The sequence below is a fragment of the Pleurodeles waltl genome, chromosome 9 (assembly GCF_031143425.1).
Source record: "Pleurodeles waltl isolate 20211129_DDA chromosome 9, aPleWal1.hap1.20221129, whole genome shotgun sequence".
NCBI lineage: Eukaryota > Metazoa > Chordata > Amphibia > Caudata > Salamandridae > Pleurodeles > Pleurodeles waltl.
The window spans coordinates 458831909-458851250 of NC_090448.1; the positions used below are offsets into that span (position 1 = coordinate 458831909).

Genomic DNA, 19342 nt, shown 5'->3' on the forward strand with positions numbered 1-19342 from the left:
CTCTGGCTAGGACACAAGCAACTGCTTAGGTCGGGTTGATAGGTACAAGTGTGGCAATCTGGTGCCACGCTTGGATGAAGTCTGTGGGCTTCTCTGGTGATGTCCAGGCATCCTTAATGGACAGGCCATTCAATGGCTCGCATGTTTTTTTTTTTCTAAGAGGGGATTCAGCACTGCAACGTTTTAAGGAAAGCAGGGCCACGGCATGCTCCTTGGGTCCTTGTGCCTACACCAGACAGTTCCAACAGCAATTTCGTCCCCTAAGAGTATTGCAAAGGGTTTTCAGTTTCACCAACATCAGGCTCCTCCGTCAGCCCAGCAGACCTTCCAGCCCTTTCGTGTCTGTTGGTTCACAAAGAATGCCAAGAGCATCAGGGACAGCATGCAGCTCTGACACCCTTCCAACAAACTACAGCTGCAAAACCACTTTAGTGTCTCTTTTCCAGCACACAGCTGCCCTGTCGGAGGCAGGATCCAATATTTTCTCCAGCGGTGGCAAGCCTTCACCTCAGAAAAGTGGACCCTCCAGATCGTACATCAGGGTTACAGCCTCCCAATTCTTTCCACCCAAAAGCACCTACCGCCCACCATCAAAGCAGCTGACTGCAGACCGGCTGCCCATCTTGCAGCAGGAACTACAGGCTCTTTTGGGCCATAGAGAGGGTTCATGCATCATAAGTAGGGGCTGGGTGTTACTTCTGCTACTTCCTGGTGCCAAAGAAGGGCTGAGGCTTTTGTTTTATTTTAGATCTCCATCGTCTCAAAGCCTTTCCACAAAAGTATAAATTAAAGATGCTTGTGGTAGCCAAAGTCATATCTTCCCTAGAGACTGGATAGTGGTGTTGGACCTTCAGGATGATTATTTACATATCCCCATCCTGGAAGCCCACAGGTGCTAACTGCGGTTCACAGTGGACCAGGAGCAATTTAAGTTTGCAGTGTTCTCTTTTGGGCTCACCAGTGCCCCTTGGGTGTGCACAAAAGTGATGACAGTGGTCGCAGCACACCTTTGGCGGTTGGAGGTACCAGTCTTCCTCTACCTCGACAACAGTGAACCTTCTCATTTGCTGTGGTTCAATATCAACTTGCCAAAGTCACACCTGACTCCTTCACAAATGCTCACTTTCATCTGAGCCATTTTAGATATGGTACAGGTTCATGCCTTTCCGCCAGAGCGAAGACTCCAGGATTTGGGCTATGATCCAGAAGTTTCAGCCTTCTCTGTCCTGGATCTCACGGTGGATGGCTGAGGTTGCTGGGACTGTTGACATCCTCTATCTTGCTGGTAAAACATGCTAGAAGGCATGTGCAGGCTGTGCAATGTGTCCTGAAGTCCCAGTCAGCACAGCACCAGGGGAAATCTGTGGGGTTTTGTATTAAGGTTTCATAGGAGACTGCAAGAAAGCTGCAGTGGTGGCTGTTGGATTAACAGGGTCAGTGGGAGTTCCCTTTCCATAACCAACCCAGTTGACAGTGGTCATAAATGCATGCCTTCTGGATTGGGGAGTCTATCTGGGAGAGGTGGATATCAAAGGTCTCCACCTCCGACAATGTGCAATGTCAGTATTTTTGCACAGTGGAGTTCCTAAGAAGGCTCTCTTTTGGAGATGCATTCCATCTGGATGGAGCAAAGGGCTCCTGTATGTCTTCCTACCACGGTCTACTCTACCCAGAGTTCTGAAGAAGATTAGAACAACTGGACCCAAGTCCACCTAGTCACACTGGATTGGGCCATGAGAAAGTAGTACCTGGAACTCCTGGGCACAACAATCTGTCCTCCGATCTAGCTTTTCTTTGGGAGTTTGGGAGGATCTTCTGTCACAGCAGCAGGGCAGGGTGCTGCACCCAAGCTTGCACAATTTACATAGTCATGCTTGGAGCTCAAGCTGCGACGTTTCACCTCGTTTGGCCTTCCTCCTCAAGTTGTTGATGTCTTCTTGGGGGTGAAGTCTCTCTCTACAAAATCGGTGTATGTCAGCAATCAGCTCAAAGTTTTAGCTTGGTGTGGTACCCGCCAAACTGATCCACTGCAAGCCAAGTTGTCTGAAGTTTTGTTGTTTATATTGTCTCTGGCCCAGCGTGGACTTGCTTTGGGTGCCATTAAAGGCTATTTGTAGGTTTTTTTTAAGGTTGCCAGATCAGGCTTCTTTATTTCAATCAGCTGCTGTGATGAGATGCTTGAAGGGTTTGCAATGTTTATTTCCAACAACACCTTTTGTGATACTAGGGTAAGACTTGAATTTAGTGCTCACTTTTTTGATGTCCACCCCTTTCTGAGCTGCTGCACAGCTGAGCTTGAAACTTTTGATTTTGAAAACAATCTTTCTCATCACCATGACATTGGCTAAGTGTGTGAGCCAGTTGCAGTCTCTTTCTGGTGAATCAGCTTAACTCATATGCTGCTTTTTCATTTGCAACTTCTCATCACAACGGCCAATTTACAAAAGCAATATACCACTTTGTTATGTACCCACGGTCTTACCTTTAGAAGGCACACAAGCAGAGAAATACTATTGGTAATAACACTTGTTCTACTATTCTGTGTTCCCCTAGGTCTCACAATAAAAATTGTACCTCACTGGTGTGGGTATGCCTAGTGCCCGTGACAGGAAACTTCCCACAACGCAACATGGACACATCACATTTTTCCACTGAAAAGGGACCCTTTTACGCAGTGTGCCTAGCTGTGGATTTTGGACTCTACCTCAGATGGCACCTAGGGAAACCTAGCAAACTTGTATACTTTCGAAAACCTAGACACCTTGGAGAATCCAGGATAAGGTGACATGAGTGTCTCTCACTAGGCTGTGTTACCCAGAATCCTTTACAAACTTCAAACACTCACTAAAAAAAACAAATTTTCCTTACATTTATGTGATGGCAAGTTCTAGAATCTGCGGGAGCCACAAACTTCCTTCCACACAGCATTCCCCCATATCTTCTGATAAAAATGATACCTCACTTATGTGGCTGGGCCCAGTGCCTGTAACAGAACAAATTAAACCAAGGTCAATGAGGGTCTCTTTGCAAGGACTCCCATTGATATTAGTTTGATTCGTTCCTGTGGCGGGCACTAGGCCCAGCCACACAGGTGGGGCAGCATTTTTGTTGGGACAAGAGGGGAAATGCTGGGTGGTACGAAGTTTGTGGTTTCCTTCTGATTCTGGATGAATATGGCACAGAAATGCAAGGAAATGTGTGATTTTAGTCAAATTGTGAGGTGTGCAGGGCATTGTGGGTAAAAAAAAAACTTGATGGCAGCCATGAGAAGCACCTCACCCTGTACTCCCCTAGATGTCTAGTTTACGAAAATGTCTAGAGTTGGTAGATTTGCCCTACAGACATTGTACACAGTGACAGAGAAAGAGAAAAGAAGAAAATAAGTTACTTACCTGTAACTGTAGTTCTCCAGTATTGGAATCTTTCATAGATTCACATGCTTGAATCCTTTCCAGTCATCGAGATGGGAGCCCCCAGTACATCAAAACAGCTATATATACAGGCCACTGCAAAGAAAAAGGCCTAAGGCCTTCACTTTAGTAGCCTATCCTCATCATTATGAGCAAAAGGACCGACACAAGGCCCAGCCAATCAGGGTTTCCCTCCCTCTATAACCCTCCTGAGAGGCGCTCCCTTCCCTCAGATTTTCTCAAGCATGAGTATAAGAGTATCTGAAGAAGACAGGAGAAGGTGAGCTTCCCAGGGGAGGAGGGAGGGTCGCATGTGAATCTATCAAAGATCTATATACCTTGGAACATCCATATATCAGCAAAATCTTGCGGTACCTTATACAGGCAAAACTATGAATATGAGAGCTGTAAAGGAAGAAAAACAATCTTATGCAATGTGCGCAAAATAGTGGTGGTGGGAAAAAAGGAATAAAGAACTTACAATAGCTCACCGCTACTGGAAAAGATGTTGCAGCACCGCTTGTCCTACCGCCATATCTCCTTGCTGAGTTTCCTCCAAACAGTAATGTCTAGCAAAAGTATGCACAGACTTCCATGTGGCTGCTATGCAGATGTCCTGAGTGGGCACTCCAGCAAAAAGTGCCATGGATGCAGCCATTTTTCTTGTAGAATGTGCATGTGGTGGATTCTGCAAAGGTTTTCCTGCCGCTGTATGACAATAGTTATTAGCAGAGGCTATCCACCTTGCAATTCCTTGGTCAGATAAAGCTTGCCCCTTTCTTGGAGCACTGAAAGCCACAAAAAGCTGGTTAGATTGTCTAAACTGTTTAGTTCTGTCTAGGTAAAACTTTAGGCACCTCTGAACATCCAAAGAATGTCGAGCCTGTTCTGCTGGCGTCAATGGGTTAGGAAAGTATGTTTTTAGTACCACTGGTTGATTTATATGAAAATCAGACGGGACCTTAGGTATGAATTTTGGATTTGTTCGCAATATTACTCTATACCTTTTGAATTGTATGAAAGGATCCTGGATAGTGAATGCCTGTATTTCACTTACTCTTCTAGCTGAGGTGAGGAAATTGCTGCCAGGTGAACCTTAATCAAAGAAATCGCCAAACCCGATCTGACTAGGAGCAGAAGATAAGGTAAAATCTGCTGCGGTGATGAAGAAAAGGGGTGCACCTGGACCCGAGCACACCAAGAGCAGAATCTCTTCCACTTCAGACGATAACACTTGTTGGTACTCTCAGCTACAGCTCTGGCAAGAATGGCCCTGCAATCCGACGGTATATCTAGATGCGCAAACTTATGGTGTTCAGGAGCCAGGCTTTCAAGTGAAGTGAAGCCGGATCCCCGTGGAGAACTTGGCCCTCGTTCATCGTAAGCAGGGAGGGCATAACTTGTAGAGGGATGCTGCGGCTCTGCGAGAGGTGAAGGAGTTCTGTATACCAAAACTGACGAGGCCATGCTGGAGCAATCAGAAGGAGTTTGCAGCGTTCGATCTTGATCTTCGCCAGAACCCTTGGAATCAGGGCAATGGGAGGAAAAGCGTAGGCATAAATTCCTGACCATGCCATGGAAAACGCATTCCCCCAAGAGCCCCAATGTGGATCCTGACTTGCGAAGAAATGGCATTTCGCATTCTGCAGGGTGGCGAAGAGATCCAGGTTCGGTTTACCCAATCGGGCGAAGATCTGATTCAAGACTTCCTGGTCCAATTCCCACTTGTGGGTGGACGACCGTGATCTGCTCAGGGAATCTGCAATGATGTTCTGTATGCCCGGGACATGTTCCGCTCAAAGGTTTATTTTGTGGCTGATAGACCATTCCCAAATGCGCTGAGATTCTCTCAATAAGAGCAGAGACCTGGCTCCTCCCTGTTTGTTGATGTAATGCATTGTCGTTGTGTTGTCCGTCTGGATGAGAACTGAGGAACCTCTTATTTTTGGGAGAAAAGCACACAGCGCTAGTCGAACAGCCTTCAATTCGAGGTAATTAATGTGAAAGACTTTCTGATGCGGCTTCCATTTGCCTCTTACTTGTAGGTGCTGGAGGAAAGCACCCCATCCTTCGAGAGAAGCGTCTGTAGTTATCACCCAAGGTGCTTGTTGGGGGAGAAAAGAAAGCCCCTTCGTTAAGTGAGACTCCTGAGTCCACCAAGGTAGAGAGAGTATCATGGGCTTCATTATCCTGATGATATCGTCGAAAGACCCCATGGATTGTGCCCATTGAAGATCTAACTTCTCCTGAAGAAGTCTCATTCTTAGACAACAGAAAGGCACCAGAGAAATGCAGGAGGATATCATCCCTAACAGGGACTTGAATAGGTGAGCTGAAACGTACTTTCTTTTTTGTAAACGCTTCGCGAGGGAGATGAGCTTTCTCCGTCTGTCCTCTGCAGGGGCTGCCTTGTTGGTGGAAGTGTCCAGTACTGCCCCTAGAAAAGTTCTTCTCCTTAAGGGCTGGAATGCTGATTTTTCGCGATTGACCGTTAGGCCCAGGCTCGTGAACAGCTAGAAACAAGCTCTTGTGGACTTCTGCGCCTGAGATCTGGATATGGCTTTCACCAGCCAATCTTCCAGATACGGGAAGGCTTGATGGTTCTGCCTCCTGAGGAAAGCTGCCACTGGAGCCAAGCACTTGGTGAAGATCCTGGGAGCCGACTTGGGGCCGAAGGGCAAGACTTTGAACTGGAAATGGTCTCCGGCTACTGCAAATCTGAGATATCTTCTGTGGGAGGGATGAATAGGGATATGAAATTATGCGTCCTGTAAATCGAGGGTGGCCATGAAATATTTAGAAGGGACAGAATGTCTGATAAGGTGATCATACAGAATGATTGTTTCTTGAGATAAGTGTTGAGACCCCGGAGGTCTAAAATTGGACGCCAACTTTTTTGCTTCTTTTGGACTAAGAAGAATCAGGAGTAATAATCCTTTCCCCTCTCCCGATGTGGAACCTTTTCTATAGCTCCCTTGAGAAGCATGGACTCGACCTCCTGCCTGAGCAGATGCAAGTGCTTCACCTTTCAAGGAAGGGGAGGCTTCGTAGGGGGCTAGTGCAAGAACTCCAGGGTATGGCCAAACTGTATGAGATTTAGGACCCATTGGTCTGATGCTATCTTCTGCCAATTGTGGAAGTAGAGGGAAATCCTTCCCCCTAGTTTTGAACACAAGTGAAGGTTTGTAGCAGGAGACAATAGCAATTCATTGTCTACGGCCTGCATCTTTGTCTTCCAGCCTTTCCTCTCTGGGAAGCTCTTGAATAAGTCTCCTGTTGAGGCATCCTCTGTTGGAATTGAGGACGAAAGGAATGGGATGCCGCAGAGACAGAAGAATATCTATACTGCTGAAAACCTGGTCCATACGATGAGTAGCCACGGACTCGAGCTCCTCAGAAAGGCTGCCTTTTAAACTGCAGGGTACCCAGGGACACCTGGCTGTGTCCGTGTCAGTCTTGATTGACTGAAGCGCATCATCAATGTGCTTCCCAAAAAGGGCTTCACCATCAAAGGGAAGGTCAAGGATCTTGTTTTGGACCTTTGGTCTAAATGAAGTCGCTCAGAGCCAACTTTGCCTCCTGAGAACAGCAGAACCTGCCATCTTACGGAAAGCCGTAGTAGCGATGTCCATAGCGCAGTCTATGATTTCCGCAGAAGATCTCTCCCCTTCCTGCAAGTCTTTCTTGGCTTCTGATTTAGAGTCTTCAGGCAGTTGATCCAAATAGGGCGCAATATCAGCCAGTATCTGCCTAAGATCGCCAGGGAGTTAGAAGCTTGTATAATAAGCGAAGCTATTAATGAAAAACGTTTTCCTATATTGTCTAATCTCCTACCCTCTTTATCGGGTGGGGCAGAGATTGGTGCTGAAGGGTTCCTGATCTGCACTGAGCCACCTGAGCAATTACTGAGTCGGGTCTGGGATGGCCCGTATGTTGCACCGCGGCACGAGTCGCGAGCCGAACATTCGGCTTGGGCCGCAGCGCGCGGCACAGAGACACGCCGCGCCCCCAGCCTCTCGTGCAGCATACGAGGCCCCAAATTGGGCATGGGCCTCGTTTCTTTGTCGCGCGGCACACATTTGGGCATGTTTAACCCTTCCCCACTCACCTGCTATTATGTCCTTTTTCTTTCTGTTGCCCTCATTTGTGCCTCCCTTCATGTTTTTCCTTCTTTCCCATTATTCCCCTCTCTTCCCAGCACGCTTTAGTTCCCTACTTTCTATGGCTCCTTGTCCATTACTTTCTATGTGGTTTTCCCTATCTAATATGGTGTCCTTGCACTTCCTGTTGGTCGCTTCCTGTTTTTGGATATTTAAGGGCTGTGATTCTTTCCCTCCTTGCACTGCAACACTTTCTGTTTGGATGGTGTCTTCGCTCCTTCATTGTGTCTGATACTGGTTCACGTCAGTTCCAGTGTTTTTTCCTGTTCTTTTTTGATCTTGTATTTACTTTTGACTTTGCTCCTGCTTATCTGACAAGGTGAATTATTTCCAAAACAGAGTTCTCTTTAGCAAGGTAAGAAGAAGACACCTTACTTGCTGTAGAAAATCCTTTTTCTGAAGAAAACAGCAAAAATGAACTTCTCTGAAGTGTTGACTGAGCAGAGCTCAATGGAGACTCCCTAGCATGACGTGCGGTAGAAATCTGAGGGAACGGAGCTCCTCTCAGGAGGGTTCTAGAGGGAGGGGAAGCCTGATTGGCTGGGCCTTGTTTCGGTCCTTTTGCTCATAATGATGAGGATAGGCTACTAAAGTGAAGGCCTTAGGCCTTTTTTCTTTGCAGTAGCCTGTGTATGAATTAATATATATATATATATATATATATATATATATATATATCTGTTTTGATGTACCGGGGGCTCCCATCTCGACGCCGGGGAAGGATTCAAGCATGTGAATCTATGAAAGTTCCAATACTGGAGTAAAGTAAATATTACATGCAGCACACTTTTCCCTCACACATTTCTATAAACAAATACATATATCCCAGAGGCATCATGTTTGCTGCAGCAGAACTTCCCTACGTCATTATGTCAAGCTCCACAAACATCACCTTGCACACAGGTCCTACTACAAACACACATCTCTGCAAACAAACATACAGGTTTGCCAGTTATTGCCCCAAAGTGATGCAATACCACACTAGAGGAAGCTGCATGAAGTGTAAGTGCTAGATAACATGACTACACACTCTCAATGGTGTACACCTTATTTAGGTAATCAACTGGCATCTAGACAGCTGCATTATTCTCCAACATTCCTTAGGACATTGCTCTAATGTTCCAAGTTATGCAAATCATAGAGTCCTGTTTTTAATATCAGCACAATCCCTCATAATGCAGTGATAGAAGAACAGGCTCAAGCTTCTTATGGAAAAGCTATACATCTGGCAACCATCCTTCTGGAAGCAGCAATCCCAGTAGTCACAGAGTTTGTTTAGTGTCAAGACTCAAAACTGTTTCCCAGATTACAAAGATTATCTAGATTTGCAATATAGGCACTCTCTGAGCAACAACTGTACACCACCACCACCTTTCTGGAAAAACTAGAGCTACGGACTCGGGCAGCGTTCCTTCTGAAAGTTGTCATGCCCATCACTCTTAAGATGTTTTTTGCCTATTCTCATCTATCCAATCAATCAGTATTTATAAAGCGTGACTAATCACTCGGGGGTGGACTCAAGGTTCTATTTGGGGGACGCGGGTCAGTGGAAGAGCCAGGTTTTGAGGTCCTTCCTGAACTTAGCCAGTGCCGGAGGTGGAGTGGCATTGTCTTCCATGTCTTCGCAGCGAGGTAGGAGAAGGATCTTCCTCCGGCTGTGTTGTTACGGATCCTGGGGATGGAGGGGAGGACCAGTTCAGCACAGCGGAGTTGCCTGGAGGGTGTGTAGCAGGCGAGGCGGTGGTTGAGCAAGGCAGGTCCGATGTTGTGAAGGGCCTTTTATGCATGTGTCAGGAGCTTGAAAGTGATGAGTTTGTTGATGGGGAGCCAGTGTAGGCGTTGACTTGGTGGGCCATGGACAGTGATGAGTCGAGAATGATGCCGAGGTAGCGGGTGTGGTCAGTACAAGATGAGGCAGTTCTGAGGACACTGGGCCACCAGGAGTCTTCCCAGGCAGTAGTGGTGGGGCACAGGATGAGGAGCTCCATCTTGTCTGAGTTGAGCTTGAGGCAGGTGTCTCCCTTTCATTCGGCGACTGCCTTCATTTCGTTGTGAAAGTTCTTTTTGGCTGTTGATAGTTCATCGGTGAGGGAGAGAATGAGCTGTGTGTCGCCGGCGCATGAGACAATGTCGGGCCTGTGGTGTCTGACTAAGAGGGTGGGGCTCAGGGAGGATTTCTGGGGAACTCCGCATCTGTTTTCTGTTGGCTTTGAGATAAAAGGTATGAGCCTGATTCTCTAGGTTCGGCCTGTGAAGAAGGAGCGGTTCCACTCCGGAGCTTTGCCTTGGATGCACAAGGTGGTGTGGGAGATGGTGTCAAAGACGGCGGAGAGGTCCTGGACCTGGACCACCACCTCCTCAGCACCGGACATCGCCACTGCCATTACCGACACTACAAAATCATACAACAAGACCGCGTCAACAGACCAGGAGGAGGCATCGCCATTGTTCACAAAACCTCACTCCGCCTCATGTCCAGCATCGATCTCCAGACCCCCATCGCCGAACACATGCACCTTTTAGGTCCAGACAAATCCAAACTCCATCCTCTGCGGCACCCTCATCTACAGACCGCCCTGGACCCCACCCACCCTTCAGCAAAGCCCTTGCCTACTTCATCGCTCCCGATGCCCTCACCTCAACAGACTACATACTCCTCGACAACCTCAACTTCCACCTCAAAAAAACACAGCGACCTGAACACCTCAACCGTCATGGACAATCTTGCCACCCTTGGGCTCAAGTAACTGCTCAACCTCCACACACACTCAGCAGGACACTCCCTTAACCCTGTCTTCTCTGCCAGAAACCACATCTCCTTTTCACACAACTCTGAACTCCACTGGACTGATAACCACTGTGTCCACTTATCCTTCACCAAGACAACAGAACGGCACCAAGCCCACCACCCCCCTCGCAGCAACTGAACCAAGGTCACCAAAGCCCAGCTCACCGCCACTCTCCAGCACACCCCACCACCAGACACCACAGACACCTACGCCTCAGCCCACAACCTCCACCAATGGATCACCAACTCTGCCAACACCCTAGCTCCCCCTAATGAAACTCACCACCAATCAACACCAAAGGAGACCCCGCTGGTTCTCCCCCAACCTCCAAGAATCCAATAACACATGTAGACGACTCGAGAGAAAGTGGAGAAGCAGTGAAAGCCCAGCAGACCACAAAGCCTTTAAAGACGTATTCACATTAAATCACCTACTCATCAGACCAGCTAAAAAAAAAAATAAGCCATTCAGAAGCGAATCAACACCAATGCACACAACAGCAAAGAACTTTTCACCATAGTCAAGGAATTCACAAAACCTAGCACGGACGCCACAGACATCCTGCCCTCCCAAGACCTCTGGGAAAACCTCACCATCTTCTTCCACTGAAAAATATGGGACATCTACAAAGGATTCACAAGCAATTGTCCCCACGCCCACCAGCACCACCACAGACTCCAACCACCAACCGATCATGAACCACTGGACTCTCGTCACCCTGGAAAACACTCTGAACCTCATGATTATCACCCACTATGGGGCACCATCGAACCCATGCCCCCACCAACACATCTTCAATCAAGCTAGCGCCACATCGCATCTGAACTGTGCCACAGCATCAACCGCTCCATAGAGACTGCCACCTTCCCGGATGCCTGGAAACATGCAGAGATAAACCCCCAACTGAAGAAGCCCTCGACAGACCAAATGGAACTGAAAATCTACAGACCAACCTCACTGCTCCCTTTTCCAGCCAAGGTAATTGAACAAGCAAATCAACGCACAGCTCATTGACTTCATCAAGACCAAACACACCCTCAACCCCTCCCAATCCGGATTCAGGAGCAACCACAGCACCGAAACTGAAAGAGGAAGAAAGGCTCCATCACATAGACCCTAGCAGAGGTCTAAGCTTTTACACTGATCACATCAGGGACCACTGGGTGAACAATCAACTCTTCATTGGGTTCTCTGGGACAAAGACAGTCAGATCAGTAGAGAGACTGACCATCTCCAGATGGACTGTCCTTTGTATAAAACTTTCCTATGGACTAGCCACTAAACAGCATCTGGAAGGCCTAAGGGCTCAATCTCCCAGAGACTGCTCTGCTAATGCTTGGATAGCTAGGTTGGCAGGTGAGATATTTTCCCCATTCAGTCCTGCATGAATTTCCGGTCCAAGTCATTCCACAGACCCACTACCTGGGAAGGGACTGCTATGGTATCTATTCACAAGGTGAGGAATCTGCAGTTAAAAGTATTCATTAAAACAACAAGCTACTTACCTTCAGTAATGCTCTTTCTAGTGGGTATTCTATCTAAACGCAAATTCCCCTTGACCCACCCCACCTCATTCTGTGGAGTGGACTCCCTCAGTCCATATAGAAAAGATTCCAATTAGAGTTATGCACACTAGCACAATCATATTATTGAAGGGTTTGCATCCTACGACATGGATGGATATCAGAACGAAACTGATGCTGACACTTGGAGGTGGCGGTTACATTGTAGCCCGGAGACTTGACACAGAGCAGCACACCACCATCTACTTGCACATAAGGGAACTTCTGAGAAAAAAATCAGGATCCAGGCTGGCACCTGGAAGTATTCATTAGGTGAGGAACCTGCGGGTAGATTATCCACCAGAAAGATAGTTACAGAAGGTGAGTAACTTCTTCATTTAGATTTACAGCCCAAGGACATCTTAGCTAATTCTATACTTCTTACATGCTTAGTCTTCACAGCAGGAGAGCTATTCTGCGGGTTACTTCGATATGCAGGCACAAGCCTCCGACAGTAGAACAAATCCACTGAGTAACAAGTATCTTATAGCTGACATCTCAGACAGGCGAGCCATATGACAGGTTACAAAAAATTAACGAGGTCATTTTTCAGACAGAAAAGCTATTCATGAATGGCAAGTTTAATTTCACCACCTTAGAAAGAGGCACACCAAGATAAAGGGCAACTTTGCTTTAATAAACCACTGCATCCACACTTACAACGTCTACCAGAGTAAGCTTCCTTCATGCACAGGGTTGGCAGATACCATGCAGCCGATCTGTGAGCCTCTATTACATACAACGTGTACAGACGCAGCAGCAGAAACTGGTATTAAATACACAAAAGGAACAGCACGACAGCAGCGGTGTATCAGACGAAGCACACCCAACAGCGGTGCCAGATTCCACCACACAAGCAGAGGCACGGTGAAGGCAGCAGCTGTGGAAGCTAGGGTATCAGACACCGTATGCAGCATCAGCAGCAGCTGTGACAATGTCCCTCCTAACTCATGGCAGCGTCTAAGCCAACAGAACGGCACCGTTGTGCGATACATTTGCATTCAGACCCCTCCCTGGCTAGCACGTTATTTTGATTGTCTGTGACAGACGTGCCAACCGTTAATAACATTTCACAGGGTGAGAGACGATCAGGTCGTGTGAAATGGGAGGTGGGAGAAAAAAGTGATGTGCCATGGAGGGCCTGGACTTTATACCCGACACAACTTTAGCATCCACTGCTAAAAGCCCCCCAGAAGAACGACATAGGCTTCTGAAGCAGACGTCTTTGTCCTTGGGACACAGGGGTTGCTTCAGAAGCCTTAGTGGATCGTTTACGTGCAGAGCCTTCAGCCATGAGCTAGAACCCCACTATGGGCAGGGGTTTCACGCTCACCTTGTATTCCCTGTGTAATATCAGTTCTTCACGAGGTGAACGAAGAGCTTTGGTATCGTGACACAGTGGCACTTTGAGAGATGGCAAGCCTGCTGCGGAAAACAGAACTGTAAATGCAGTAACATGTAAAGAAATGCATGTGCTTCAAGCACAGCGACGAGAGAATACCACTTTCAACATGTTAGCACACTGAAATATGGAGCTGCTGAACAATAATAAGCACTGCAAAATAATATGTATCTCTCACTAGCGAATGCTAATAATGTGTTGGTTTATGGCATACAGAATGCTCGTACCAGGGCCCAGTTTAGTAAAAAGAGAATTCACTACTCAGTGATAAAGCCAATGGTCAGCACTGTCAATAGATGCCATGAGTAAGCTGTTCAACCTCTTCCACCCAATTGTCAGTACTGGTAATGTGTTTGTAAATATCATTTCATATCACAGTTTGGCTTTTATCAACAATGGACTTATTTTGTGGACATTGAAGTGAGTTAATAAACTATAAGAAAAACCTTTTCAGTTACAATTAAATGACAGACTTTCACCCCCTCACCTACCTGATACTAGCCAAAAGAAATGGCATTTGAAGGAACATGTTTACGTGCCACAATGTTATCACTTACAACTGGCAACAGGACTCTGGAGGTTTGGAAGGCAGGTGATGATTCTCTACTCGGGGTGGAAGCTGGGGGAGCCTAAAAGAATGAAGCCCTGGGCCATCCCTGCCCGCACCGAACAAAAATGAGACTCAACCGTGGAAAGGAACATGACTTAAGTCATCAGGAAGGAACTCAACTCGATAAAACCCCCTAATTCAGCATGCTGGATTTCAATGATCAGGAATCCACAAAAGGAGACCGGCTCTATTCCTCACTATAATTCCAGAGCTTTAGCAGTGGATGCTTATGGTAGCTTAACCCGATGCTTTCACCTGCCTAAGGGTTCGAGCACAAATTGCTGTAGAACAGCACAAGTGGCTTCCATGTTGGAGGCCAATAAACAGTGGATAGGGAGATTCGGTACAGAATTCAGTTTGTGGCTATCTGCACTTATATCAGAATTTAGTCTCAAGAAGAAAGTCTAACATCTTATGCACGGGACGCCATTCTCTGCATAAAAGCAAGTCAGCTCTAGAGAAACTGGACCAGATAGTGACAGACCATGGTAGGTCCCTCAAAACAGAGTACAATAAGTGTGTGGACGAGTTGCAAAGAAAGGTTTGTGGGTCCTTACACATGCCATAAGTGTCGAGGTACAGGCAAGCTAACAGAAAAGAATACTTTGATAGAAAAAGAAATGAGGAAAGTACAGGTTAAAAATAAGAGAGGGGAAGAATCCAGTCCAGAGTCATCAGTGGTAAAAACGAGAAAAGGAGAAGTGAACACCTCCCTGAAGGAAGGGAGAAGGGTCGTAGATAGACTGACATGTGCATGGCAATGAATGCACAAAGCTCAGAATTTAACAATCTTGGAAAAGCAGTTTTTGGTCCCGCCAATTGAATGGAGGGTATTCACAGGGTGAGAACAGGAAGAACACTGAAGTACTTGGCACTGAAAATACTTTGTTTCTCAAAGTTAAAGATGCTTTTTACGCAAACAGTTTCTGGTCTAGAGAAAACGCATATTGGAACAGTCATACACTACGGATCAGTTAAGAACATAACCATGCAGTTGCAGTTTTAAAGCAGGTAAGAGGACCGCTGCCCCAATTTTACTCCTAACCCTGAGTGTTTCAGACATATTTTGAAACATGCTTTGCCCTGCTCAGGGGAAACAAGTCTACTCACCAGCGGCTAACTCTAATTAGAGAATCCCCTTCCTAACAGAACAAACAAGAAGATACCACCAGGTATGAGTAAATCTGCGTCCATGCTTTCGAGGAGGCTCAGTGGGGAAACCGGACAGGTTTCTATTTGTTTTCACGGTGTATAACTTTGCGTTGGAAGCGTGACACTGTTTCTGTAGTACACAAGATGATTTTTCAGAGGTGACGATTAATTTCCATCGGTGCATTGCCGGTTCCGGAGAACATTCATGGCATCATGTCACGAGTGGGATCAGTTAATGATAGGGCCCTTAATATTTCCGAAATCGGAAACTTTGTCTAGTCATGCATTATAAAGCACATAATATCTGTAAAGCACAAACAACAGAACTGTAACCCACTAACACGGTCAACAGCAGTTCACCAACAAATAGCCACCAAAATGAGATAAAATCATCAAAACAATTGAGTGCCCGTTCCCTAGACGTATTTTTACATTTTTTAGAAGTGCTGCATAGATTCAACTTCATGCTCTAGATCCTGAGTAAGTTTGACTGAGGTTCAGGAAAGAGAATGCACCCAAACATACCTTTTGATCTATGCTTTAGTACTAGCAGTGAGGCTTTAGGTAAAATATAAGGTGCGGAGCACACCAGCAATTTAACATACTGCTGTTCCTATACAATGTTTCATGTCCTACAGAATACACTAAAGCATGTATGAGGTAAAGACAAACAAACAGATCAACATGCAGCAAGAAACGACAGTCTTCAGCAGTTAAAGGTTTGCCTTCTGAATAATGCATTAGTTTGATATAAAACTGTATGGACGTGCAAAATCTTCTTCAGTAGGAAGAGTCCAAAAATGTAAATTTGTTTGGATAAAATAATACATTTTGCGTCAGACGTCAGTGAAAAGGTTTTTGAAGTGTTTAAGAACAGTAGCAAGATGTACAAATCACTGCTAGATGTCCAGTGAGCAGATTTTCTGCAGCTGTGAAGAAAGAAATCAACTTCCCGTTTGCAAATTTGAACGGTCAGATTTTCAGGTAGCCAATGTGCTGAATGCCTTTTCAAATAATGCCAATTAGGATCAAGGGACCTTGGTAATGAAATCCACTGGGTCACTTATGAAATGTACATTTGTTCCCTTCTGCATCAGACTAAAAGTAAGTCACTGCAGCATTGCAGATGTTTTCCAACCAATAAATCCGCTGCATGTTGAGGAAGACTGCAGTAACTGTGGCGTGTGGATATCCCATGTCACACCGACCAATGTAAATCCACAATATTAAGAGAAGGCAAGCCGCTTAAGAGCTGACTGTGTGAAGGTGTCCAAGCACAAGACTGGGATAAGCAGAGCTCACATAGGTATTTCTGACCTTCAGTAATGTACTGGCTCTCCAGTAGGCTCGTGTAAGTGTGAATATCTTTTTCTACATCAAGAAAGCGTGCATGGGATGAAGAGGAGGATTAGTTGAACATTTAAAATCAATAATTACACTCAGACACTCAACACACATTCAGGATATCGACATCTAAGAGTTATTGGTAGCAATTACAAGATCGAGTCAATTGAGTAGCGTTTTTCAAGTAGAAACATTTAATTTCAATATCGAAAGAAATTGTGCGTTTTGCTGTGGGGAATTTTCTTAAAAATAGTTTTAAATAATTTTTTTCTAAAGACGATTCAAACTACGGTGCAAAATGGAGTAGCATACTCAGTGCAAATGTATTCAGTTGCCACAAACTCTACCACAACAATGTGAATGCGGTTTGGAGTGACTATTTCGAAAAGGAGAAAAAGGCAGTAGGTTAGTTCCCCTATTTATAAAGAGGGAGGAAAAAGACCGACTTCTGGGGCCCTAGCAATGAACTTAAATGTTAACAGGACATCTTTCAAAATTTGTTTAAAATTAATCACAAGCTTTACCTCCAGGGGTAAATCCTTCTGTAAGGATCTGAACACTTGAAATCCGAGCCACTTCTATTTCGTAATGATTGCCGCCATCCAAGAACAGATATCTGAGGAAAAGCGTATGCACACAGGTTAAAAAGCATGCGATGAGCACACAAAAAACTAGAAAAAAGATCTGGATGCAGAGATTGCCCTTTCCGACTCACCTGTGGTTGTTGGAGAGTCTACAAACCATGGTCTCAGATTTCTCGGATGGCTCGGCAGTTACAAGGAATGTGGCACCTAAGTAAATGTGTAGACAAAGAATTAACAATATAGAATTACACCAATTCGGTAAATTTCGGACAGCATTTTATTCCATGATCTAAAATAAACACACACACTCCACTATCACCCATCACACACAAAGGTTCCTAAACAGGACATATCACAATAACAAATACCTTGATTTGGGCAGCGAAAATGATAATACACAGCAAGGATTGATGAAAGATGAGAATAAAACCTAGTATTTTCGGTGCACACATACTAGCAGTTCTAGTGATAAAATTGGTTTTTGGAAAGCCAGGAGGGCCATTGTTGCCACTGCAGATATATACTGAAGAGAGCAGGACACATTGGTAGTAAAGCACATTTTTGTCAAAAGGAATGTGGAGCTCGTTGGGGAAGCGGAACAGTACAAATGCTGATATTTAATCTAAGAACAGAGGCAGACAGAATGCATTTGAAGGCAAGAACACTAGTCTTTATAACAGCCACCTTGTGTGCTGGGCCAAATCGCAGAGGCCACTGGAAGGGAAGAGTAACTCAGTGCAGTAGAAAAGGACTAAGTTAAGGACAAAGGTCATGGCTAGTGCAGCTAAAAATGATGCTTAACACAAAATGAGAGCAAATGCAAGCGCACAAAGGCTGGGGTAGACATGGTAAATGGGTAAATAACTAGGATTCCAAAAGTACAGGATGTTGTTGGGCAGGTAGTAAAGTCAATGGCAAGTAAGAAATGAAAGCAGCATGGACACTTAAAAAGAGATGAAACCGTTCAAGCAGATTAGTAACCGTAAGACGGTAGAAGGAAGGGAAACAATAGGTCTGGAATTAAACTGGCACATGCAGCATACATAGAAGAGCCACCAGAAAAGGGCATAAAGGGATATAGCTATAAAACTGTCCCTCATGCAGCTCAATGCAAGCACTTAAGCGGATGTAGAAGAATGGACTTAAGCAGCCAGTAGCATTCAGCCAAAAAAGGGTTGGTTGAAGAAAGCCAACTGTTGAAAGGGATAGGCCCAATGTTCAATTTCTGGGCCACATGTACAAATCTTTCCAATGGTCGCACATCCTGCGGCTTGCAAAATTAGTGGAAGTGGTAGTAAAGTTGCATTTATACACTTGCTATCGCACTTTTGTCATTTGTTTGTGCTGTTCCTATTTCCAAAATTATTGGCACTCAGGATGAGAGGCTACGTTTGCCCTCCCGGGAGTTGAGCCTGTGTCCTGCAAGTTGTGCACAGATTTCAGCCGAAAGCACATAACTCACTGAGCTATCTTACCAGTGATACATACCAGCCATGAGCACTTTTAACTGGCGGTCATAAAACTCAGTTTCCTTTTGTGACATCAGTGCACATTCTGCACACTGGCGCACTGGGTCCACAAAGCACATACGAGGCAGAGGCACTTTTTTACTGCAGCACTTATCGCAGTAACACTTCCCACATCTCCGACAATGATGCTAGACAAAAACAAGGTACCCATATCATTAAATGCTCTGGAAAGAGAGTTGCATATCTCGAGGTAGTAAATGTGCTATAGTTAAAGCTTTAGAGAGGAGACACAAACACATAATTAAATCACGAGACAGTTTGTACCAATCTAAGCTAGGTGTGTCAATCTTTTCAGTCCACAAACAAATATTCTGCACTAGAAAACCATTAACAGAACAAGATTCACTCCAGGGGTTTAAGCATTTCTGCACTTTAAGACCTGCCCAGCAATAGTGGGGGCTTTTTTTATCCTAGCTTCTAACCCTGTAAATATCTCTGGCTTACAAATCAAGATTAGGCAGTTATTCAGCCTTCTTAACCATATCGGAGGTGTAACATCAATACAGCCAAAAGTCCTAACTTTGTTAATCTTAATTTATAGCTTAAAGCACAGCTCTTTGAGGTTATTTAGACCACTGTACCATTCACAACACATAGGTAACTCGTTAGAGATGGTTTCACACAAATATGGTTTAATACCCAGACTTTCAGCAAAAGGTAGCATACAGCAGAAATGTACATTTGTACAATGTGCACCTTCTGAGAAAAAATACATGTGTGTCAAGTGCAGCAGAATATTACAGGCCTGGTTAATCTGGCACTGATCAAAGATACAGTAGGCTAAACTAGATTGTGGTTTC

General features: G+C 45.3%; 1 protein-coding gene across 1 annotated transcript in view; it reads right to left on the reverse strand.

The window, feature by feature from the left end:
• The window catches only part of ZFYVE21 (zinc finger FYVE-type containing 21), a 144651-nt gene that overhangs the window by 33757 nt on the left and 91552 nt on the right, over positions 1-19342 (reverse strand). Inside the window, exons 3-5 of the mRNA XM_069207267.1 lie at positions 18502-18670; positions 17145-17220; positions 16954-17045 (exon numbers count right to left, since the gene is read on the reverse strand). Of these exons, the coding sequence (XP_069063368.1) occupies positions 16954-17045; positions 17145-17220; positions 18502-18670 (337 nt within the window). The remainder of the gene's footprint in view (positions 1-16953; positions 17046-17144; positions 17221-18501; positions 18671-19342) is intronic.